At 47.1% G+C, this 26,122-nt stretch overlaps 1 protein-coding gene across 1 annotated transcript in view; it reads right to left on the bottom strand.

Annotated features, from left to right (window-relative positions):
* fat3a (FAT atypical cadherin 3a) overlaps positions 1-26,122 on the bottom strand; it is a 187,466-nt gene that overhangs the window by 20,439 nt on the left and 140,905 nt on the right. Inside the window, exons 11-21 of the mRNA XM_036536092.1 lie at positions 24,985-25,195; positions 20,810-24,889; positions 13,276-13,472; positions 12,329-12,482; positions 10,657-10,890; positions 8,957-9,346; positions 8,596-8,810; positions 7,753-7,890; positions 6,440-6,583; positions 4,789-4,986; positions 3,098-3,896 (exon numbers count right to left, since the gene is read on the bottom strand). Of these exons, the coding sequence (XP_036391985.1) occupies positions 3,098-3,896; positions 4,789-4,986; positions 6,440-6,583; positions 7,753-7,890; positions 8,596-8,810; positions 8,957-9,346; positions 10,657-10,890; positions 12,329-12,482; positions 13,276-13,472; positions 20,810-24,889; positions 24,985-25,195 (6,760 nt within the window). The remainder of the gene's footprint in view (positions 1-3,097; positions 3,897-4,788; positions 4,987-6,439; positions 6,584-7,752; positions 7,891-8,595; positions 8,811-8,956; positions 9,347-10,656; positions 10,891-12,328; positions 12,483-13,275; positions 13,473-20,809; positions 24,890-24,984; positions 25,196-26,122) is intronic.

The following is a 26,122-nucleotide window of genomic DNA, read 5'->3' as shown; positions in this document are numbered from 1 at the left end:
TGATGTCATTTTTAAAAGCACTTCCCTCTGGAAACAGCCACACAGTCTTCCGCACCAAGCACTTACATTCCTCATGCGAAGTCGGACTGGTCATTATCCTGTCAGTCACACACATCTCTGGGCAAAGGTGGGGAAAGGCAGAAGCATGAGGAAATTTAGCTATTGTTACTGGACTGTGGCTCAGAAAGGTCATTCCCTCAGTGTTGCAATGCAATGCTATGAGACTGAACCAGTAAGAGACAGGGCTGGAACAGGGTGCTTCTTTGCATCCAGAGAAGTAAGTTTCCTATAGCTTGTATCTGTCTGCTGGGCAGGCTAATGATTTGCCATTCCCCTGATAACTGAAGGGTAACACTAACATTCAAACTCTGCTGAAGCTAGTTCTGCTGCCCTTAAGGGAGCTGTGGGCAGATGGATTTCACTGGAAGGACTACTGGACACTGAGCCTACTACATGTCTATGCCTAGCTGAAGGTTCAACTCCCTGTGTCACCTTGCTGCTGGTGATAATGGACACATACAGTCACCATCTGAATTCGATGCATTTAATATCTGAAGAGCAAACATTCCATTCCCGGGTAGGCCTGTCAATCAACCCTGTGGGGATGAGACAGCTCGCTCACCTGGAAGGACATGTATGGAAAAAACACACTCCCTCCTACTCAGTCTCAGCTGGAGAGATACTGTAATCTAATGCCTTCTCTGAGACGGTGCACGACCGTGGGCATGGCTCAGAGGGAGAAATGGCAGCTCCTTCTAAACAGCCTGTTACGTCGTATCATATACAGTGCAGGCTGGCGCTGACACACAGGGCGAAAGTTCTTATTCAAATGACTGCTGAAGGTAACGAGCCAATGCTTCATGTGAGACTGCAACTCAATGGAGCAACAGTCATCAGGCGTGTTTCTCATTAACGGCCCTATATTGGTGACCTTTAACTCCACACCTAAGAGGTTCCCGGTCTGTGTTCATACGCGGTGGCGCATATACGGCACTAAAAGGGAGGAGGGATGAAAAACCAATCACAAAAGCAATCACAGGAAAAAAAAAGCAATCACGTCTCAAGGTTACTCACAGAAAATACATCTCTGGCGAATGATCTTGTTAAAAATGATTCCCAATCAGACGCAATTTGGCTCGTCGCTCAGCTGAACTGGTGACAGCTAACGGGTGAAATGCACTTAGACGGAGATTAAATTAAGAAGCCATGGCGCTCTCGCAGTGCCAGGCTGTTAGAGGGAGAGTGTGGTGAGGACTCAATCAGATTGGCCTGCTTTGGACATTCCGGTCAAATAAACGCTTCTCACGAATGGGTTTCTACTCATCTGCATATCTGTCACAAACATGTCTGTCTGCAATATGCAATGATGTGCCATTTCTGCAATTCAAGTCTTTCACCAGTTGTGGATCTCATCTTTCTAAGGTGGCGTGGCTCTTTGTTGGTGATGCATGGGCAAACCAAGTAGAAATGACCACTTTGGGTATCACCTGCAAAAAGCTGTCAAGATTCAACGGCCCAGGCTTAAGAGGTGCGACTGACCCCCTCTCCCCATCATGCCTCTTTAATATGGAGCCAGCGTCCTGCGAGTCCAGCTTTGATTACTGAACACCTCACTTCACCTGTTGGAAAAACCTCAACCCACCTCCTCCAAACAGCCACTAGTGCGACTGAGCGATAAATCAATACCCAGCCTTGCTATCAATCACTGTCACCGTTTTTAGCTGATCTGACGCATGGAGCCGTGGCTGAAATTCATCATTACACAACCTGAGAGCAAAAGAGGGGAGGTGCACTCTCTCATCTGAGATAACAGCAAGCAAGGTGAATCGAAAGAAATAACAAAGATAAAAATGTGTAAAACCACAACATGATCTTTGAGAATTCCTATGTTTAAGGTACAAAGAAATAAGCATGGGGCGTATCTTTATCTGGATTCCGGGGTTGTACGCAATCCCCTTACTCTAAATATTTGACCAAGTGGTGTAAAACAGCGATTTTTCTCACTGGAACACAACTCACGTTGATGTTGATTGTTTAACCCCACCAGTGTCATACTCACAGCCTATCTCTGCAAACAGAGTGTTGTGTGGGGACCATGAGGCAAAGAATGCAAATATTAAAGATGATCTTCCCTTTTGATGAAATGAGCAATCTGAAATGCAGGCCAAGCCAGGCCAGGACAGGCCAGACCAGACCCCAGCAGTAAGTAATGTTAAGCGACAGCAAAGCAGCACTCAATTTAAAAACCTCATTTGAAGCAAATGATTTCATTTTATCTTATTCAAATTACAGGAATCATAGTTTGGGGGGGGGTGGGGGGGAGTCAAGAAACATGGAGCTGACTCTTTGCAGAAGTTAACTGTCATGAAAGTATTTCTAATCCAGCGAAAATGTGTGAATTGATTAGGGGCAGATAATTAACCTTCGAAAGGAGCCACAGCTTCAAGTACCAAGAAAGGCACACTGGGTGCTCACTAGAAAAACCTCAGAGAGGAAAGCAGCCGAGGGAAATGTCCAGCAGCAGCTTTGCATATCTCCACACTCTCCCTCTCTCTCTCTCTCTCCGTCTCTCTGAGTATATCTGAGGGAATGATCATTATGGGTGAAGCATGTTCTTCTCATATTTGTTTTCATCCTCGCCTTTTTTGAGAAGGTGTGCCTTTGTGTCCAGGAGTGTCAGTGTTGTAAAGGAGTGTGTGTGTGTGAATGGATGTACGTGTGTAGATTAAGAAAAAACAGATGCGTAACATCAAGAGTCACTCAGAGTTTGCATATTAATGAAAATCAATCCAACCTAACAACACAGCAAATATCCTCTGATTAATTTCAACATTGCAAAAGATGGAGGAGAAGCACAACAGTGAGTGGGTGAGTATGTGAATGAGTGAGTGTGTAACTGAGTGAGTGAGCAAGTAAGTGAGTCTGTGTTGCTGCATGTGTGTGCCACAGAGTTTGGCACAGAGAATGAGTCAATGAGTATACGTCTATGTGAGTATGTGACTAAGTGTATGCGTGAGTGAGTGAGTGCGTGTGCCAGTGGATGGGCGGGTGAGTGAGTGTGTTAGTGCGCTTGTGAGTTGGCCTGTGTGCGGCTCACCGTTGCAAGTGCAGCGCGTGTTCCGGTGGAAGCGCGGCGAGACGAAGCTGATCCGGGCGGTGCTGTAGGTGAGCAGGGCGTGAGAGTCCAGCACGATGGTCTGCTCACACAGCTTCTCCTGGCACTCCAGGCCCGAGCAGTTCTTGTCCAGGATGGCCGAGATGCGCAGGACGTTCTCCAGGTGCCGGCGCGACGTGCTGAGCTTCTGCGTCAGGTAGGCCGCCTTGTAGAAGCCGCCGCCCACCGTCTGCACGGCGAACAGCATGTCGAGCTGCGCCGTGCCGGGGACGGGCTGGATGCTCAACACGTGCAGGGCGTCCTGCTTCTGCGTGGCCACCACGCTGCGCAGCGTGCGCTTGAAGCTGCGCAGGTGCAGCCCCACGAAGTCCTCGGGCGTGACGCTCTCGAAGCGCACGGTGACGGCGTTCTGGAGCATCTCAGCTGTGGCCTGCTCCACGTGCACGATCACGTCCACCGCCACCGAGAAGCGCCCGTCGCTCACCGTCACGTTCAGCAGGTACTTGCCTGTGTCCAGGCCGCCCAGCGCGATGATCTTGCCGTCCTGCCGGCTGATCTTGAACAGGCTCTTCTGCTGGTACTTGTGGCTGAAGGAGAGCACGTCGTAGACGTCCTGGTCGGTGGCGTGGATCTTGCCGATGACGCCGCCCGGGAACTCATCCTCCATGGTGACGATGTAGATCTCCAGGGGGAAGGCCACGGGCTTGTGGAGGCTCTCCTCGATGACGCGCACGAAGACAAAGGTCGAGGACGAGAGGCGCGGCTTCCCCGAGTCCTTGGCCTTCGGGGAGCGGAAGAGAGGGAGCGGGTGAGGGGAGGAACGGACGGAGCAAAGCCGATTACACACGTCTTCCTCAATGCCTCGAGCTCAAACCGCCTGACAGACAAACAGCTGAATGGGAGCAGGAAGAACGCCTGTGGATGATTTGCATTGGCATTGAGCTAAGGAGAAGTGACCAGACAATGTGAGAGCCCCCACGGGGGGGTGAGACACAGAGTCTAGGCCCCAGTGGGAGACTGACAGCTCCCCGTCCCCCCAAACCCAGTGGAGTGGGATCAGAGAGGAACTGAGTCACAGACACCAGCTCAGATTTGCAGGTTTCTCCTGTTTAAAATGACAGGCACAGAGTGCTGACATAACATTTATAACCATCCCTTAACCTTAAGCATTCGAAGTCTGTTCATGAAGATAACACTTCCACGCTCTGTGCAATTTCCTAAATTCTTCTAACCAAGTCTTCGCTGTCGAACCCTTTGGATAAGCATAATCATAATGTGTGGAAATAGGCTAGTAAGTCTAGTCAGTCTGTATATGTAAGCACTGTGCAGTCTATGAGTAAGCAATGTGCAGTCAGAAAGAAAAAGCCTAGTGACATGAAAATAACTATGACCATAACAAAAACTGTCCATTGTATCCGTTTTATAATAAAAACAGCTGTCAATGAAATTATTAAATTAATTACAAAACCAGATGAAGGAATCAAAAGTGTACAATTACCGTTACATTGTAAATATGTCTGCAAATACAGAAGTAGGAATTATATTGTGAATTAACACTGCCAATGATATTATTGAACGTATTCTGCATTATGTTATCAACTTTACATTACTTATCATGTACCTGTGGCAATAGCAAAGGGAAGCTTGTTTTCATCTTTAAAAAGCAGTCTCACCTCGATCTGGACCACGTATTCTGTGGCCACGTCCTGCCTGAAAACCTGGTCGGACTTGAGCACGCCGCTGTCGTCCAGTGTGAACTCGCCCCCCTCGTTCCCGGACAGGATGCGGAACTCGAAGGGGGGACCGTTGTGGGAGGAGTCTTTGTCCGTGACTGACAGCTGAAGGATGCTGGTACCCACGGGTTTATTTTCCTGGGGCAGAGAGGAAGTGCTCGTGTTGAGGAAGAAACAAAAATGCAGATGTGGATCTTGTTAGCTGTCATTTCAATCCTGAAGAACCCGAAAAGGCAAGGCCATATTAGCCTGCTTCCCCAACCCTGTCTGTTCTCCGGCTGTTTAAATCTTTTGAGGCTCTTTCACTACACATGGGAAAGCATACACGGAGCCATTCCATGGCTCAGTTCACAGCAGAAAATCAAAGCAACACACATTGTTACTATTTTCTCTTCGCCTTGAATGTGTTTGCTGATGCAAACCCGTAGTATTTGAGTTTTTGTAGGCGTGGAGCAATTTGGGAAGGGACCCTTTGGCAAAACACTCCTTCCGCCTCTAAAGTTATCTTGATGGCCGACAAACGTAAAAAATTGTGCTTTTGAAGTGAAGCTATATCCTGCTCACAGTCCCCAATAAAACGGTCCTCATAAAAAAACAGAGCCGCAACAAACGGTAAACACACAGGGGGGCTAAACGCTCACAGTCCTAGACCCCCAAGCTGCTTGACATCAATTAAGGCTCGGCTTTGCATTCTTGGCCGAGAACAGGGCGTAGGTTATTAGAAAGAAAAGAAGAAACCAATTAAATGGGGAAAAATGTGCCAGCACTTCACAGAAATGAATAAATATCTGCTGCGTTTGAAGGATACGTCCTTCAGTTTCTCAAGCAAACCCAGAAAAGGCACCTCAAGACCTTGATGCCTGCGTGACTGAAACATCAAGGAGAGAACCCAGACTCTGTAAGCACTAGATAGCTTTTTAGCTGTAGCACAAATTATAAGAATAATAACAATAAAAAATAAAATGATGGTGGGTGTTGTAACTGATTGCCTGCAGAGAAATTGCTTGGGGAATTTCATACTGCAGAGCATACTCCACAGCTTAATACTCTTATCTTATTTATTCACAACACATAAAATACTGTACCTGACGTCATACAACTACCATGATGCCTTGACTTTAAAATGTACATTATATTAAATGGTAACAGTTAACTACGATTCCAAGACTCAATTGACAAGTTAGAAATGATTCACTAAAAGGCAATCATTACATTACATTATTGGCATTCAGCAGACGCTCTTATCCAGAGTGACTCACATCACAGTTTTTTTTGACAATGTTACCCTTTTATACAGCTGGACATTTACTGCAGCAATTGTGGGTTAAGTGCCTTGCCCAAGGGTACAGCAGCAGAATCGAACTGGCAACCTTTCAACTACAAGTCCTGCTCCTCAACCACTATACTACCAATATGCTACACTGCTGCCCCAATCACACCTGACAAGACTTGTCCTGTTCTGTCATTCTCCTCCAGGAGAAGTGTACATGTGCGATTATCTATCAGGGCACAAAAAAGGGGAGAACTGTGGGTGTGACTGGCTGTCAGAGCACAGCAAGGATGCGACTGGCCATCAAAGAGGCGGGTCTACCTGGATGACAGTGGTGTAATTGGACGGGGTGAAGGAGGGCGGGTTGTCATTGATGTCTGATATGTCGATGTTGACCATCACCGTGGAGGACATGGCTGGCGACCCACTGTCCAGCGCTCTGACTGCCAGGGAGTAGCCGGACACCTTTGGGGACAGGAAAAAAAGAACACTGAATAAAAGGGGGTAGTGGAGGAGAGCCAGCATTAAGCTTCATTTAATCCCACAAAGCTGTGACATGGCTCTCAAAATCAATTAGTATGGATTTCAGTGCTGTTGGCTGTTTGTTATTACAGCCGCGCGGTCCCCCTTGAGTCCTAACACTGAGTTGCTGATGCCATGCTTTTTACAGGGGAATCAAGGAGCATCAATCTTCACACCATTAATTGTGCTGGCTGACCCACCGCACAACACTAACATTCTCACTGCTATGCTCAGTGGTTCAGTTTAAAATGGTCTTTCAAGGCACCTACAAGATCTGCCCTTGCATTTATCTAGCATTTACAGTATAAATCACTCTGAAAGGGCCACTGACTCGGTAAGTGATTGATAAGTCCAATTAAACATGAATTCTGTGGGGTTCAGTTTTACACGGTTATCTAACTTTTCCACAAAAATGGAAAAAATCATTACAAGCTCGGTTATCGGCTATACCAATAAAGTGAAACTTGTGAGGTAAATGGCCCATAAAAATATGAAAGTATACAAAACAGTATACAGTGTCTTGTACAGGAATCCCAAAACGGCGCTATGGACTTTTAACTATTATTTGAACATAAAAGTCAAAAAAAGAGAAAAGTTAAAAAAAGATTTATTCTCCAAGTCTTCACACATAAGTTTAGGACACCATGAATAAAACAACTTACATGGAAATCAGGGTCTGTGCAAATACGCTGCGCCCGGTTGATAACCGAAACCACTTTAATCGTAAGCTCTTTGATCCCTCACAACCCGCCTTCCCTTTGACTTTGGCTCCCGAAATAAAATGGCCTCAGATCTGGTCCCTCCGCTATCACAGGCGGCACTTTCATAAATTCTTTATGATGAAAATCTGAACAAGCTCATAACACTCCAAGCGCTCAAAGTGGGTTTTCCAAGAGGAGCACGCGGCGTCTCCTCCTCACTCTCACTTGCCGGAAATTAAAAACACTAAAAACAGCAAAACACCGGCTTGGCTGCAGGTTTTGACGAAATGAAAAATCGATGCCCCGGGACGCTGTTCCCCGACAAACTGTCATCTCTGCCTCGTGAGGAAAGGAGAAGGAGAAGGGGAAGGAGGTGGGGGGGGGGGGGGGGGGGGGTTGGGTGGGGCTCACCGTCTCTCTGTCCAGCTCTTTATTGACCTTCATTAGGCCAGTGATTGGATCAATGAAGAACTGGTTCTCCCGGTCCCCGCTCACGATGGAGTAGAGGATTTGCCCGTTCACTTGGCTATCCAGGTCCTCCGCCATCAGCTGCGAAGGGGATTAGCAGGGAAATGAGCGTGCTGCTTCTGTGTGATCAAACACCTTCTCTCATGATGTGAGCCGCATCGCTGAAATTCAGCGGCCGGTCCACGGAGCTGCCTTCAGAAACCGAAACCGGGCATGACAGATGGGCAGACTCAAGAATTCACAGTGCTAATCAAACAAGATTAATTTACCTTATGGAGAACAAACACGCTGGTGGGTCACTCATCAATAAGACAAGAAAACACCCCGTGGCCCTCCAAAGAAAATACTGGTATTGCAAATATTATGACAGTATTGTATTGCATCTGGGAGTCTGTATAAACAAGTGCAGCTCAAATATAGTAAAACGGGATTAATTTATTACTTGAACAGTCAGTGATTTCAGAAGTAGAGCCCTCCAGTGCAGCTGCTGATCAAGATGCCATTGATGCCTTTCAAACAATCACTTTAATTCAACTGTGACAGCCGTCCAGAAATCACTGGCTGTATCTGCATCACTGTGCATAAATTGCCTTCATCTCCCTGAAGCACCTTCTTATAAAAGGATCTTAAGCATTTTTACCTTGTGTGAAGGGTGCTCCACTATGACAAACCTGACTGGTTTATAGATTGAACTGACCCCCCCAACTGTGTTCTTTGCTGTGCGGGAGCTTCAATGATCACATGACCATCACAGGATCTCGTGTCAGACTACTGGCACAAGGTTACCTTAACAACGGACTCCCCAATGGTGGCATCTTCGCTGATGATAGCGGTGTAGACATCTCGGCTGAACATGGGAGCATTGTCGTTGACGTCTGTCAGGTTGATGTTCACCGTGGTAACCGCGCTGAGGGGTGGGGTCCCCCCATCCCTGGCCTCCACAGTGAGGAAGTAGTCCTTACACGTCTCAAAGTCCAGTGCCTTGGAGACTGTGATGGCACCTGATTCAGAGGTGCCACAAAGACAATAGCATTAGTCTTACTGCAGCAGTTACGCAGAGATCAGTTTGACTAGGATTTTGGATTTGGAGCCCTGAACTGTTGTCACCTGATTAAAGAATTGTGAATCATATATTAATGATTCTCACCTGTCACCAGGTCAATCTGAAACTTCCCCTGCTCGTTGCCCGAGCGGATGCTGTAGTAGATCTCAGCGTTGGTGCCAATGTCTTTGCTGGCAGCATAGACGCGCAGAACCTCCATCCCCAGCGCCACGTCCTCGGGCACGGTGGCCAAGTAGTCGCGCCGCTCGAAGACGGGCGGGTTGTCGTTGATGTCCAGCACGGTGATGGTGACGTTGACCAGTGAGGACAGCTTGACCTCCGCGCCCTGGTCCGACGCCCGCACCGTGATGTTGTAGGACGACTGCACCTCCCGGTCCAGGAGCTTCTCCAGCACCACGATCCCCGAGGACTTGTCGATGGAGAAGAAGCTGTCGGCCGAGTCCGCCAGGGAGTAGACCACCTTGCGATTGACACCTGGGGGAAGGAGGATCAGAAGAGAAGGCGAGGCTCACTGAAGTGGCTCCCGCTGCACAGAGCTGACAGCTTCCACTTCATCTCAGAGTGATTCATATTCCTCTCGGCTTTCTGTCTACAGGCCAAACTCAGCTGAAAACAAATATGCGCATGTGCATTTCAGTTTAATTAGATATTCAAAACAGAGAGAGCAGCACTTTCCAGCCCTGCGTGGCTCTCCTTTTTTATTAAGCCAAGTAATGCCTACTTTTTTTCCTTTTTTCTTTTTCTCCCCGGCACTGGTATCTTAGGCTTGTGACAGTTTAGACTTTTAAAACAGGGACACAGCACATTTTTCTCCTAAGGAGCTTCAGTCTCAGGCAGCAGCTACATCAATGTCATTAGCTTTAGGGGAACATTTTCATAAGGTAGCTACTGACTTGTGAAATCTGTGTCACCACACTTTTAAATTGCGCTAGGGTTCCACAGAGTTTCAAGCGTTTTTTTTTTCCCTTCCGCTTTTCAGTATAGGTTGTGGGGGAGGTTGGTGAGGGGGGTTGTTTGGGGGAGGGGGGGGGGATGAAGGATGCTGTGGTAATGAAATATCTTGCAGTGAGGAGAGTGCAGCCCAGGTGCCGGAGGGAGAGTGGAGCTGAGCACGGCTTGGCAGCCGTTCACTTCATCTCAACGTAATGACCCAGAAGACATTAAGCTCTATTTAATTGCATTCACAAATTCTCGAGTGTCCTAACCATTTGGTTGCGAGTTCCCGTCTTCCCTTTAGGTAGCGGCTTTGGCTCAAACTCGCAAACGCCTTTGGAACCCAAAGGGGCACTCCTTAAATACGTGTTCTGTCAGCCAACATGTGGATTACTCATAAATCTGATGAATGTATGTATTGGGCTGTTCATTAGCGTGCGGCAGGCTTACAAACTGGACCTGACAATACCTGCCAAACCCCTCCAATGTCAAATTGAATGCATTAGCGGTTGGTTATGAGCATGCATTTCAAATCCTTAAAGGTGAAATTTATTAAATAATGGGAGAAATGCCAATAATATCAAACAGCACAACAGCAACAGCAAATATACACAAGAAAAGTAACACATAAGTACATACGAAAACACAAAATTTTGCTTGCTCAGACCATTTCTGGTCTCTCTTTGTCTCCTGACAAGCAGCTGGGGCTTAATGATGTAACATTAGAAAGTGACACAAAGCAGCCGTGCTTTCTTGACTCTTTACTGGGAGCCGAGCTCAGGGTCGGGAGCTCCGTTTCCTGTAACCCGACCTCCCTGTAATGGAGGAACAGCTGGCTACGGCTCACTCACCTTCGTCTGGGTCGTTGGCCTGCAGGCGTGTTAAGAGGGCCTTGGTGGCAGTGTCTTCATAGACACTGGCTGTGTAGTGAGGGGCGGAGAAGGCGGGGGGGTTGTCGTTCACGTCCAGGAGGGTGAGAGAGATTTCCGCACGGCAGTACAGCCCCCCTCCGTCTGTTGCCTGGGCGAACAGCTTGTACCTGGGTGTTTTCTCCCGATCCATGACTGAGGCTGTCTTCAGCTCGCCTGGAAGCCGGGAAACAATTAGTGTTGGTCTGAGCTACTTTGCTGAGGTGTTAAGTCAACAGACACACACACACACACACACACACACACACACACACACACACAAATGGCATTACTGAACTGCATACTGACAAGCTGTATGGTAAATACACACATGCATAGCACACACAAACATACACACACAGCATGATTGTGCTGTACTGAAAACACAACAGTACGCACACACATACACACAGCATGGCCTTACTGATGACACACAGACACATGGTTGCACTCGTCCATAAATACAGGGAGGCATTTAGTAATGAGAAACTTGCTGCCGCTGCAGGTGGCATCCCCCGTGGCCATCAAAGGCTGCCAGCAGAGCACAAGATTGCCACAAGAAGAGGCAATTCCACCTGTTAGATGCTCCAATCCACCATGTCTGGCAGGAGACAGAGGGTCATAATAAACACCTCTGAGAACCATTGAGAGGGCCCAGGAGGAGGATCATCTGCAGCACACCCCCCCTCTCTGTCTTCCCCTCCCTCACCAGCTTTCTCTCTCTCTTCAACCACACACTCTCTATATCTCTCTTTCTCACCTGCTCTCTCCCACCCATTCTCCCTCTCACCCTCTCTCTTTAATCCTCCCTCTCTTGCTCTTTCGCCCACCCGCCCTCTCATGCAATCTCTTTGTCCGCGCCTCTCTTTCGGTCTCTCTCTTGCTCTAACATACTTTTGTATTGCCAAATCATGTAGGTAGTAATCAAATGGGGAAATTACCACACAATAACGCACAAATACAACAAATCTCTTTCTCTGTCTCGCTCTCTTTCGCTTATTGTTTGTGGAACCCTTTTTGCTTCCCATATAATTATGTACTTTGTGTCAGTTTATATGAAGAGATTTTAAAATTTCTGTCTCTCTCACTCTCCCCCTCTCTTTGTTTCTCGCTCTCTCTCTTTGTTTCTCTTTCTCTCTCTCTGTCCTCTCTCTCTCATGGATTCATTCAGAGGGAGAGTGGGTCTGCAGGTCTCTGAAGGTGCAGGGCTCTGCTGTTTTTCTGTAATGATTACTTTGTTAGGCACTTTCCCTTGAGCACTCACAGGCACAGGCTACAGCCTTTAGCAAGCAAAATTTGGTGCCTCCGCTGCTGATAAAATGGACACTGGGGTGCCCTTACGATCTCATTAAACTTAGTAATGCACTCCTCCTCTTGGTTGCACCATTAGGACAGACCTTTGTTGCGAGGTCCACATATCACACTAATGGGCTGTAATCATCTGAAAGCAGTTTAGTGGCCTTGTGGCTACAGTAGCCTCCCAGGCACCAAATGGTTGTGGGTTCATACCCCTACTGAGTCCTACTAAAATAGTGCCAGCCAGTTTTCTGCTAGGCTGTCAGTATTACAATGCATATGTACGTATGTTTTCAAGATGTCTGCGCTTGGTGCGTACCAGTATCTGAATCCATGTAGAAGTCCTCTGACCCCAGGCCGGACAGGGAGAACCGGACCACTGCACTGGATCCAATGTCTGCATCCGTAGCCCCAACTGTCAAAATGACTTTATTTGTGGGAATGTCTTCAGGGAATGATGCCATATAAAGCGCCTGGAAAAAACACATTCACAACAACAAACGTTCAAACACAAACACTACACAAACACTAATCAGTATGCTGAATATCACAAGCCTCAAAGGATTCTCGACTACACCAATTTCCCCTGACATGTCACATGGTTTTACCACACTGAAATTGTCTTGAGTCAGCTCCATTGTCTCTAATGGAGAAACTGCCAATCATGGGCAGCCCTGAAAGAGTTGTCTGCTGATCCTCACACTCAGCACTTTTGTAAAACAACACATCGCATACAAGAGTATGCCTGGACAGAGGCAAAGTATTCACGTTCTGAAAATGTAAAACTTTTAAAACATTTTGGTATTTCTGAAAACTGAACTGTGTCTTTCAGACCTCTGCCATGTCTATATGGCCATATATATTACATTCTAAGATACATATGAAGTATGTCCTAAAAATCAGACAATCTGCATCTTTAAGATAAAAATTTATAAAATCAGCATAGGGTAAAACATTTTTAAAAATGGTAACCTCTTTCTAGAGTTATTTTCCAATAAATATTCCAGAATAATACACTACAGTACAGTTTAACTCAAAGAATTGTATTTTTGACCAGGGTTATCATTTCAGGCCGCACACAGAAAGGGCTCCTGAATGATAATGACCAGGACAGATTGCTGCCCTGGTCACATGCAAAGGCTACAGTGTGATTAGGACCGTGGAAGCAGGAGCGCAGACAAGGTTAATGCTGCACAGCTGACCTGGTCACCTGCAGACACTAAGCATGACAAGTGACGGGAACAGGGGAACCCCGGGGCAGCTGACCTGGTCACACACAGGCCTGTTGTCATTGGTGTCTGTCACGGTCACCTCCACCACCGCCCTGGTGACGAAGAGCCCGTCGCTGGCTGTGATGTTGAGGAGGTACAGGTCCTGTTCCTCCCGGTCCAGTGGCCTCTTAACATACATCTTCCACTCCCCCTGGACCAGCCCCAGTGCAAATGCTCCTCTCGGATTCCCTCCTGTGGGAACAGAACCGTTGTGCCATGTTAACACGACCCACAGACACACACGCACACAGACTGACACACACACACAAAAACACACGCACGCATGCAGGCACACACACACACAAACACACATCACACCATGTCCATCTTACTGTAAGACATCTTGCTACAGCAGAAATCTCCCTAATAATCAGAGGTTGAGGGAAACAGTAATACCACGCCTGGTTGCCTGGCAATCCAGCAGCCTTGTGCTACAGTATCAGCTTGCGCAAGATTTATTATACAGCAACTTCATAACCTCTATTTGTCCTCTCGTCGCTTGGGCCTGACACCAAGAGGTTATTAGAATAAATTATTATAATCAGAGTTTTATCTGGACACAGCATTTAAATGAACAGTTGAACCATCAATTAGGGTCAAGCATATAATAAAGCTGGTGATTTATTGGGCTCAATAAAAACACTCATGACTCCTCGCTAATTAGCCCGCACCATCATTATGCAGCCTGCCCTAATAATGGCACAGTCAACACCTGCCCCCGGCCCGGCTGGTGAGGCGGGACTCAGCCGGAACTGGCAGAACTGGGCCTGTTTGCTGGAGTGGGTCCGATCTCTGGTGCTGCGGCAGCAGGCCTTGTTAAACTGCTCTCCCAGTAGGGATTACGCAGTGCAGGAGCGGCGCAATCGCTCCGCACACCGCGCTTCCTGCATTTGGCTCCGCTTCACTTCCTGTCCCCCGACACCTACTTCCTCTACCGAGCGCTGCACTCTTTGCCACTGAGCCATAAAACCGCACACTTCTCCAAGCTGTGAGCCCATATAAAATCAATACAAAAAAGGGGCTTTATGGAAACAGAAATAATATTATTTTGCCACAGTCAGACAGTAAGGTTACACAACTGCTTCATATTGGCCAATTACTGCCCACTATTACTGTCACTTGTAAAAATCACAATTTGGAATTTTTCACAGAATGTAAAAACATCATTTTCCACTAAATATTCTTTTTATTTCCACAGAAGTAAGGGTAGCAAGTGTTCTGGCCACACGCATGAGACTTACATGAAAGACAAAAGCCTTTGGGCAGATTCCCATCTTCCCACACTGGAATGATATAATGGTAACTGTTAGATTTTGTCTGTTACAGCTTTTTGCCTCCGAGTGCCTGCTGTAAAAATCCCTGAGGATTGTATTATTCCTTTACAGGCTTTCTGCTTTTGCAAGACCACAGGACAATCAGGCTTTAACTGGAACCTCAGGGGAGAGCCACCAGCCGATAGGAAGGGGGGGCGGGGGCGAGTTTAGAGGGGACGAGTGGGGGTGTCAATGATTCCTGAGTTTGTGCAATAAATCACACTTGCACCCAAGGCTCCCAGAAACATAACTGTCAAAACGCTATGAAGAGCGGTGGAAGGACAGCGGTTGGCTTTTTTTCATTAACAGTATCACAAACAGAGCACGCTTGTCAGTCTATCAAACAGAGCCGCCAGCAAGGCACAAAGAGAGAAGTGCTCTTGTTGATGGTTGATGGTTTTTAATATACCACAGAGTGTGTTGCAGAGGCAGAATGCAAAAATTTCTTTGCTTCATAGTTTCTTGGGTCAGCCTCTGACCTTCAGCTGTAAAGGTGAAAATCAACCTAACACGGTTTCAATTTTTTTAAACGTGGCACCTGTTGCGTCATATAACAGCGTCACTTAAGAAAAGCAGTGGTTCTACAACATAATTTACACGCTGCACACTCTGCACATGCTGAAGCAATTTTCCACAAAAATTTAACAGGTGGGACAGGCAGCTCAGACCCCCTGAAACATATGCTTCCTCTTGTGGTCTCCTGAGAGGCGGCGATTCACCACGGACGTCTCTGCCAAGACAATTTCATTACCCCTTGATTGCTTTAGCGAGAGATTACAGGCATTTCTGGGCAGCTCTAACACCCTGAGTCTGCCTGGTAGGAAGGTTTTCTGGCACGGACGAGAAATCTGACATGTCAGACAAAGACACTGGTATTAAGGCCTGTTAAAGGAGGAGGGGGGGGGTCACTGAGAGATAAGCACTGCAATTAACAGCAGAGGGGAGGCAAAGGGGGCGGACAGGGAAAAGCCGGGCGCTTAAGCGGCCTCGCAGACAGACAAATGCAACCGTGGCGCTTTTCCATGCAATTTACTCATCAGGTGTTGTGAGACAGGGAGAGGAGAGAGCGAGAGATACGAGGATATCACACAGGACGCCAGCAGAGAGGCAAACATTCGCAGCCAGCCGCGCCCCGCCATCCCAGCGTCTCCCAGGAGCCGGCCACCGGCATGGCAGCGGGAGCCCGGGCAGGTTTTTTTTACTTTCCTTCTTTTTTGACTAGAGAATATCATGGATGTTAGTGCCCTGCCCTCTGGACATCTCCCAGGCCCAGGGCGCCCAGTCCAAATAAACAGACAAAGCAGCAAAGCCACGGGTGCAAGGTCACTCCTCTCCTGTGGATGGGCGACCATCAATGACACCTCTGCCTGAGGATCTTAGTGACAAAAAAGATTATCAGCCCAGCGCATCCTTTCAAGCTCGTCATTTACACAAAAGGTGGGGGCGGGGGGGACAGAATGGATAGAGTCGGCACACAGGGCTCAGCTCAACACAAGCCCACCTTTCATAACCACCCTAGTTCCAGGTGCTCAGCATGGCGGCAACCAGCCATTACCGGGTCGGTGCTTTGATCTGGCAAGAGACGTGCTCCGCGTGGCACCACGCGAACAGCCAAAGTGCATATGCTGTGGCTACGCACGGGATACAGAGACGCGGGCAAAAAGACCACAGCCAACAAGAATGAGACAGGCTAAGGTGTTCCTGTGCTATGTGTGGAACAAAATGCCACTCTGTTGAGGCAGGGTCATACAGGCTATTCTTGCTCCTTTATCGTGATGTCAGGCACCTGTGTCCTGTAAAGACAGCACAGGCCTGGCCCAATGGAAGTGCTTAGAGGAGGACATTCTCGGCTCCCCTGAGGACTTAAGTGTAGTGGAGATGGCGGCGTCGGAGCTCCAGTGACACATGTCGGGTAATTACCACTTCAATAACAGCACTTAGTCCACAGCTTCATCACTCTAATTGCTGGCTGAGTGAATAAAAGGATATTTGATTATACACAAACAGAGAGAGAGAGAAGATAAAAAAAAAAAAACATACACAGTGGAGAAGTCACGCTGGCACAGATTAAAGGAGGGGTGGAATTGATTTTCCAGCCCCCCCGCCCCCCAACAGCCCCAGAGAGAAATTCTCATGGGTAAAGTGCTGGTAAAAGAAACAGACAATGATGTGTCTTGATTAACACTTTTTCCCCCCACCTCTTTAAAAATGGCAGTGGATATTTGACTATGCAGCTTGCAGCCTGCCAGTCAGTTGGTATAGTAGGCTTAAAGCAAACAAACTCCCTGCAGGAGGCTGGACAGATTTGCAGAGCATTACGAGGTATGCATGTCACCTCAGAGCCAGGAGGTAGGCTCTATACAATGGCGCAAAATCTTGCTCTGGGAGGTGGGGGCGGGCCTTAGTCATCCCTCAAGGAGACATGCGATCCATAAAAACCCACTCCTCCTTTCGCTCTTCTCAGATTACTCCTGAACCCCCTCACCCCACCCCACTGAGACAGAGAGAAAAAAAAAAAACAGAGAAAGAGCCTGGAATAATCCACACACCTGTCACAGGTGGGGAACCCGACTGCATGTCCCACTGGAGATTAGCGTGTAAATGGTGTCGTATTTCATGCAACGAACAGGAAAAGCGGGCGTTTCTGCGGAACTCCGTAAAGGACGACCGAGCACATGTGGTACACACAATGGGATATCTCACGCCATCCTCAGCCTCTGCTGCTGTTGATGAATGTAATACACTTTCATTTTTTAACCCTTCCCGACTTCCCTTCCCAACAGCACTGGTACAATACATTACAGCACGTTAGAGGCATTACTGCCAGACTGACAATTCCGATGTTATGGATCATAGTAGTTTTCCCTAATTGGTTTTACCCCCTCAACATATTTGTGTGCACAGCACATATTCATCTCAGTTCTTAATTTTGTGTAATTGAACCCGATTGGTGGTAAATGAGTGATTTTTTCACGCAGAGCAGGGCAAAGCAAACAGACCGGAATCTAAGATGATTTTCTTCGTTGTCAGGCGATGGTGTTTCTTGCGATATATCACAAAGTGCTGAATCATTTATGCGCGTGCTGTGTTGTTTGTCTTTACAGTTTATCAAACTTTCATGTCACCACGAGGATTGAAACCACAGCTGTCTAGACAAGACCCTGAAATGGTTTAGAGTCAGTGGTGGGTGATAATGCTCGTCTGATTTCATTTTCCGTCTGAGGCTAACATTTTTTTAATCCTTGACAGGAGTAATAAACTGATGTTATCTTTGATTAAAAAAACAACCACCCTAGTGATCTAACAGGAAGTCTCTGAAGAGGCCAACGCTTTATTCATAAATCAAAAGCCAGCCAAGGCAAGCCGCTAAGTGTGCAAATAAGTGTGAAATCTCCATCAAATTGAGCATTTTTCACATAATTGTTCCATGAGTCCTGAAGAGGCCCCATCTAATCCGACATGGACCAAAACATATGCGTGCAAATATTAATAAGATGCAATTCCATCAAACTCGTAATGATTTCAAAGGGGGGCTGGGGAGGGGTGGATTGTCATTGCCTTTGTATTTTATTTTTATTGTGTCATATTCTCCCTCAGGCTTTCTTGGTCAATTAGTTACACCAGCAGTTTCGAACGATGGGAGATGTTTCTGTGCCTCGGACCCAGCCCATCTCTTCTCCCCCGACATGTGACATCTTGCAGCCATCAAGAGAGATTTGAATAGCGGAGCTCATCGAATTGCCACCGCAGACCCAGCCAGTTTCCACAGCACTCATTAGCATGCCATTCAACTACAGCTTTCCTGTTTTCAAAGTGCTTAATTAACTTTTTTTGTCCACTAACGTAGCGCTGCAGATCTCCAGCCTTCCTGGGTGTCCTAATTAATTATTATTTTTTGGTTTTCAATCAAGTAAAAAAAAAGAAAGAAAAAGAAAAAAAGCTAAACTCAGGCCTTTCTGTCTGCACACATTAATGGAACCCTTAAAGTGCTCTGACACTGCTTGGCTGCAAACCAGCAAAACACACTCCCATCCACTGTCAAAAACTGAGGCAGGAGCCTCTGAAGACCCCCAGTGTTTAGCCAAAGGAGGCACGTCATCAACGTTACAGAGCACTGCACCAAAAACAGGCAAGCTGGAAGTTCCTAAATCAGGCCCCTGCTGTCACACCGAGGGATACCAATGCGATTCCCACACAGAGAACAGTGCAAGCAGAAGGCACTGCCCATCACAGTGCGGCCTTGTATTTTTTTTTCCAACCAAACCATTATTGTTTGTCTTCTTAACGTCACAACTTTCACCCCCCGCACGCAGCACTGCCATTGACACGGTTTCATACCTCCGTCATTAGTCTGTCTGGACAAGTGTCTCTTGCTGCAAGCGGCAAGGTATCAGTCACTACCACCCTGGAGCAACGCTGAAACGACGCTTTTGCTTGCTTGACGAATGTAGGCAGCTCAGATGGACAGTGAAAAATTTCCAGCCTAAGGCAGAGTTTTCTAGCCATGCGAGGCCCACCACAGGGCAACATTTCTAAATGCTGAAATCTCATCTCTCTTTTTCAGGTTATACCCTCATAATTCTGTCCCCCTTATTAAACTCTTAATTTATAGTTTTTCTGATGGCGAGGTGGTGACTCCCAGATTTCATTAGGGGATGCGCATGCTACCTGCACCACCTCTATCACCGGCGCCAGCCTCATCTAATAAAATCCCACAAGTCCCTGAGACTCAAATGTCAGGCGTATTTTATGAGAACTATTTATTAAAACCAGCGAGGGAAAAAAGCACTTATCATTTGTGACAGTATTCATAAAATTCAGAGCGGTTACTTGTGTTTTTAAATTGTTCACTTTCATATTTTCAATCTACAGGTTTGCGGTAAGCCGTTTTTAATAAATGTCAGGGACGTTATGATATGAAAAACGCTTACCTTGCATGTGTCAGCAATATTTAAATCATTACTGTACGGTGCTTGTTTCTTAATCGTTCGTAGTGCTGGTATGCAGAATAAACCAAGTAATAATAATAAATTCATGAATTATAAATCAGTCCCTGTCCTCAATTTAGCATTAGGAGTTTAAACTTGTGCAATGTTTATTCATTCAGTTATCTTTACTAAAGTCTCAAGAGTAGTCTCTCTCCTTGAAGCCTCGCTCTTGTCTGTGGGGTATTACCAATCTTCAGATATCACAGGCACACACGCATGCATCCAAATAGTCCTCCAGTGTTTATGAGAGAGAAAAGAACAAAAACTAGGTCATGAAACAGCATAAAAGGGCCTGCTTGTTTGTCTGAATAAGATCCACTTCAACAAGTCAGACATTCACATCCCTGCTGGACGTCACGGTGTCTCCCTCAGGTCCAAAAGCAACAATAACGTCAACAATCTGTCCATGAAACAATATAGCAGCCTCAAGCATATCATGGAAACAGGAAAAAAAGGGTATAATATCATCACAAGAAGGGGAATATTCAGTATCGTCAAAGACACCTTCTACTGATGTCAAAAATACAGTGGAGAATATGTCAAATATTCTTGCCCGACTCAGAATTCAGGCCCTAATAAACCCGGAGTGCGGAAATGCAGTTCATATATTTTTTCCATCGGTTATGCTCTGCAACGAGATATGAAAGGAAAAAGCCTTCCTTTTATGTCATCCATACACTTCAACAATACACCTTTAAAAATACATCCAAGAACCTGTCTCAGGGCTGTGGGAACAGGGGAATAACTCATGAATGTGCTGTTTTTGGTCGGGGAAATTCTAGCTCTGTTCCAAAACCACAAGCCACTGGTTCATCTGGGATTTACTAACTTTTTGCTTAGCACATACCCTTACATTTCTTATATTTTACATACTACCTACTTGTATAACTTGATTTTTGTTAGCCTGAAGCACCTGAAGTTACATGCTCAAAGTAAAAATGCAGTGTCCCAAGTGGTGATAAAACCTACTGTACATCGGTATGGTTATATGCCCAGCTCCTGACCCGACCACACTGCTATGTTCTTAAGCAATTATTGGACTTCTTATTCAGCTATTTTCACCTGGAGATTCAGGATAGACAGAAATCAATATAGCGGGACTGAAACCTTAAAAAACTAATTTTCTTGTCTGCTTTAGGGACAGATTACTTTTCTTTAATGACATTGAACAAAGCAAAATACAACAGCCGACAGCTGCGGCGGTAAAGAGAACCCGGGACTCTCTTACCTGTGATGTGGTAACTGACTTGACGGTTGATGTCCGAGCTGTCGTCATCTCGGGTGTTCAGCACTGCCACCACTTCGCCCGGCGGGTCACTCTCCCTCACCGTCCCCCTGTAGTAGTCCTCCACAAAGTTGGGCGGGTTGTCGTTGATATCCGTGACAACGACAGACACTGTGGTGCTGGACGACAGGGAGATGGTCTCCCCAAGGTCCGAAGCCACCACAGTGAAACTGTAGGTCGGGGACGTCTCGTGGTCCAAGTCCCTGAGGGTGGAGATCCAGCCTGTGTTGCTGTCGATAGTGAATGTGCTGGCAGTCCAGTCCAGTTCCACGTTCGGAGGCAGGGCCAGGCTGTAGGTCACCTGTCCGTTGGCGCCCCAGTCGGGGTCCAAGGCCCGCACCTGTATTATCCTTGTTCCAATAGGCATCCCCTCCATGACTGTTGCCTCATAGGAACTGGATTCAAAAGCAGGCTTGTTGTCATTCAAATCCAACACTTTAACCTCCACATCCACGATTGACACAGAGTCCATCCGTGGATGTTTTATGGTGGCTGATACTTTGAAATGGAATGCATCGATGACCTCATGGTCCAGGGGCTTGTCCAACTTGATGACGCCTGTCTCCTTCTCCACAATGAATACAGCATCCTGATTGTTCTCCCCTGTCTCCCCATTGATGATGCTGAAGACAGCGGTGTGGCCAGGCACAAGGTGGACGGAGCCCAGGGCTGCCCCAATGGGAGTGTCTTCTGGGACGGTGAAAGAGTACTGGGGTTGTGTGAAGGAGGGGATGGGGTTTTCGGGGGACAGGACGTGGATGTACACTGACACCAGGGAATGCTTCATAGGAATTCCCCCATCGACAGCTTTCACAAAGAAAGAGAGGATGGAGCTCTTCAGATGGTTGAAGCTACCTTTGGTGACCATCCATCCGTTGTCTGGATCAATCTCCAGGATGTCCACCACAGGGACGTGGGCCTCGCTGTAGAGAGAGTAGGTCACCTTTGCATTAGCGCCGTCGTCTGGATCATAGGCCTGAATCTGTGTAACCAGGAAGCCTTTTCCCACATCCGATTTGACGCTCGCCCTGTACTCCACTGCTCTGAAGCGGGGCGCGTTGTCATTCTCGTCCACCAGAATCACTCTGACGGTACAATAGGAGGCCCTACCACCCCCATCCAGAGCCATAACTGTCAGGGTGATGTCCTTGTTTGCTGGGTTCTCCCGGTCCAGCTTCTCCAAAGTAGAGATTTGACCGTTGGCATCAATACTGAACTGATCCTTACCCAGGTCATTGACAAAGGAGTAGGTGACCTTGCCAAACAGCCCTGAATCTGCATCAGTGGCTTTCACCTGGACCACCTTGGAGCCCACGGCTGCGTTCTCCCTCACCTCTGCTACATAGACATTCTGGCTGAAGACAGGGCTGTAGAGGTTAGCTCCAAGGACTCTGATGTGCACCTGGGCGGTGCTGGTAAAGACACCGTCCGACACGGACACGTTGAGGCTGTACACAGGCTCCATCCTCTGCTTACGGTGGTTGGACAGGGTGATAATGCCCGTGCTGCTGTCCATGACAAAGTTCATCCTCTCGTTGCCTGACAGGATGCTGTACTCCAGCTTGTCAAAGTCAGTGCTGTCTGCATCAGATGCCTGGACACAGGTCACAAAGTGCCCTTTTGGCGCAAGTTCGCTCACATACGACTCGTACAGCAGCTGGTTGAACACCGGAGGGTTGTCATTCATGTCATTCACAATGACGGTGACAGCAACCTCACTGCTCAGGGGAGGAAACCCATTATCAGTTGCCCGGACGATGAAGTTGTACTGTTGTATCAGCTCGTGGTCGAGCATGCGTGCTGTCAGAATAAGCCCACTGCTACTGTCTATATGAAAGTAGTCTGTGCTGTTGTAGACACTGGAGAAAATCTGATAGCGTACCACATTGTTCTTTTCTGAATCCTTGTCTTCTGCTACTACCTGAAGGGCTGGGGTCCCAATCATTGACGTTTCGGACAGAATGGCTTTGTAAAAGGCTTTCTGAAACACTGGGGAATTATCATTTACATCCACAACTGTTATGTCCACATCTACCTCTGCTCTTGCCCCTGTTAGGTAGTCTGTTGCCCTGACAATAAGTCTATAAGAGGGAATGATTTCATAGTCTAATGAATTAATGACACTTATTACTCCAGTGTCAAATCCAATGTCAAACTGCACGGAGGGGTCCCCATCTACGATGGTGTATATGATGTTTTGGCCCTCAGGGCTGGTAGCATTTATGCCCAGAATAGGGGTGTGCACAGCCACATCCTCATTGACCATCACGGTATAGAATGACTTGTCAAAAACAGGCATGGCTTTGTTCACAACAGTAATGGTAAACTCTACAGTGGTGGAGAGGGGTGGATATCCCCCATCTCTAGCATAAACCACCACCTCGTACTCCACATTGGACAAGTCTGATTCAAAGGCTTTCTTTAACTGAAGTTCACCGGTGAGCCTGTTGATCTCAAAGTGCCCGTGGTCATCCTTTAAAAAATAGGACACCTCCCCATTGATCCCCTTGTCCCGGTCCACAGCTGTGACCTGAAATATCGGGGACCCCGGCTCAGCTTCAACCTGCACAGCAGCATAATACGGGAGGCCAACGAACACGGGGGCATTATCATTGATGTCCTCCACCTGTACCTTAACCACCACTCTGGCCACCCGCAGGTGGTCATGCTCCCGGCTCGCCTCCACCACTAGCTCGTAAAATTCCTGCTCCTCTCGATCAAACGGGATTCCCGTGGTCTGAATCACCCCAGAGGTGGGCTTGATTTTGAATCTGGTGCCAGCATTCAGGAGGCTGTACTTGAGGGGCTCGTTGAGGCGGTTGCCCACGGCATTGACCACTGCCACCTTGGTGATGTTGGTGATGTTCTCCTGGATGGAGGTGGAGTACAGGTTGTGAGTGAAAAAGAGACCGCTGTCCATGGCCTCTTTGACCAACACGGTTATCACGGTGGTGCTGGAGAATTTCCCATCGGAGACCTTCACGTTGAACCGGAAGCGGTCCTTGGAGAAGTTGTTGTTCTTCACAGTCAAGATGCCACTGTTAGGCTCCATGGTGAAGTGCTCCAGATTGCCGTCCATCAGTGTGTAGGTCAATTCGGTTGGAACGTTCAGGTCAGGATCTGTGGCGGTGACCTTCAAAACCTCCACTCCCACATACGTTGGAAGCAGCAGGATGGTTTCGTAAGCATCTTGGGAAAACTTGGGTGGGGAGTCGTTGGTGTCGATCACTTGGATTGTGACCTCAGTGGGGCTCTCAGCTGTCAGCTGTGGCTTGCCACTGTCTCTCACATGCACATGGAAATTGAATTTGGCAAAGGTTTCGTGGTCCAGATTTGCGATCGTTCTTATGGATCCTGTGCTTGAGTCTACAGTGAAAAACATTTTGGCTGTGTCCTCCACTATCTGGTAGACTAAGAGGGCATTCTGGTTTCTGTCAGCATCTGTAGCTTTTATGACTAAGGGGCTGTTGTCAGCGCTAAGCACCACACTGTTGATTGGAGCGGCTTCACTGATGCTCCCAGTGTACTGTAGCTGTTGAAAAATCGGAGGGTTGTCATTCTCATCCACTACCTGGATATTGACAGTGACGTTGGAGGACATTCCTGCCATGTTTGTGGCCTGTACAATTAGCACATATGCGGCAGTGTTTTCGTAGTCCAGAGGTTTCTGTGTAGTGATCACCCCAGAGTACTGGTTTATTTTGAATGTTCTCTCTCTGTTCCCCTGCTTTATTTCATAAATCAGCGTGGACTGACTCATAGCACTGATCATGGTGACTGAGGTGCCTAAGGCCACATTCTCATTGACCTCCGCCTGGTACTCCTTCTGAGGGAACTTGGGGCTTGAGTTGTCGGACAGCGTGACAGCGATCCGCACCACGGTGGTCGCACCCAGGGGCGGGGAGCCATTATCCATCACCCTCAAGGTGATGACGTAATGGCCGATGGTCGTGAGGTCAAGTTCTCGGGCAACTGAAATTATGCCCAAAACCGGTTCAATCCGGAACGTGTTCCCGGTGTTTCCTAATGAAAATGAAAATAGTTTTATTTTAGCTTCACTGAACAGTTAAGACACTTAAACTTTGCTTATAACCCCTGTTTTATTCTGAGATACCCACCTGATTCAATGGAATACAGGAGCTCAGCATTCTCCCCCTTGTCCTTGTCCAATGCGGTGACCTGAAGGACAGCAGACCCCACCGCTGCCGACTCATACACTGAACCTTCATACAGTGGGCTGGTGAAGTAGGGCGCATGGTCATTCGCATCCTCCACATCCACCAAGACCCGTGCCAGGTTCCTGCGATATGGGAACTCTTGGTCCTTCACCTGATTAGAGAAAGAGAGAGAGAGAGAGAGAGAGAGAAAGAAGAGAGAGAGAGCATATGTGAGAAATCTTCTCCTTGTATTACAATATACCCAAACCACAATGCTTCTTTAAACTGCCGGTACTCACAGCTGTGATAATCCACTCTTTTACAGAGCAGATTAATATTAGGTTTTTAATGAGATTGATATTTACACCCTCCTATGATGCTTTCAAAAACAATTTAATGGGCCTGGGCTTCCTTGAAGGGCATTAAGGAAAAACACTATTTTAGATTATGCACCACATAATGTGAAAACTCTGCATAAAAATAGCAGTGGATTACCATAATAATTGGAGCGGAGTTCCTCTAAATTATGCTACCTAGAGCTTATTTAATGTCTGAATAATATAACACTGACCATCGCAAGCACAATACATCTCAATGAAAACCGCTGTATAATACTGCCGCTAACGTCTGTGTTTATAAATATTTTACGAGGGCACGCCTTATCCTGGCATCGCAAATAAAATATCCGATGACATAAAATGACTCTGCCCACATCATGCTCTATTAATTTCAGCTTCATGATGAATAATACAAAAAAACAACATATTGTGCTTAAATGAATCTACTGTTGCAGGAAATGTTTTATTTAAAAGAGAAAACCTTCTATGCCTTTTGTGTAGCTGACTCAGTTGCTGCCAACACCCTACAAAATCAATTACAGGAATGGTAAATCCATTTATATTACTACACATTATAAGTAATTTTATTCCTTTGCCAGGGTGCAGTTTTTGTTATGAGATACTCAACCGCCTGAAGCTATTACACAATAAACAAATGCTACTTCTCCTAAGATGAGAGATATGACATACCTGTAGATGCTATCCTATCCTATAAATTTTATTAGGATCCCCTCTGAGCTGTAATATCTGCCTCATTAAAG

This window comes from Megalops cyprinoides, chromosome 9 (assembly GCF_013368585.1).
Source record: "Megalops cyprinoides isolate fMegCyp1 chromosome 9, fMegCyp1.pri, whole genome shotgun sequence".
Lineage (NCBI taxonomy): Eukaryota > Metazoa > Chordata > Actinopteri > Elopiformes > Megalopidae > Megalops > Megalops cyprinoides.
The sequence above is the reverse complement of the archived record's forward strand: the minus strand, read 5'-3'. Positions and strand labels throughout refer to the sequence as shown.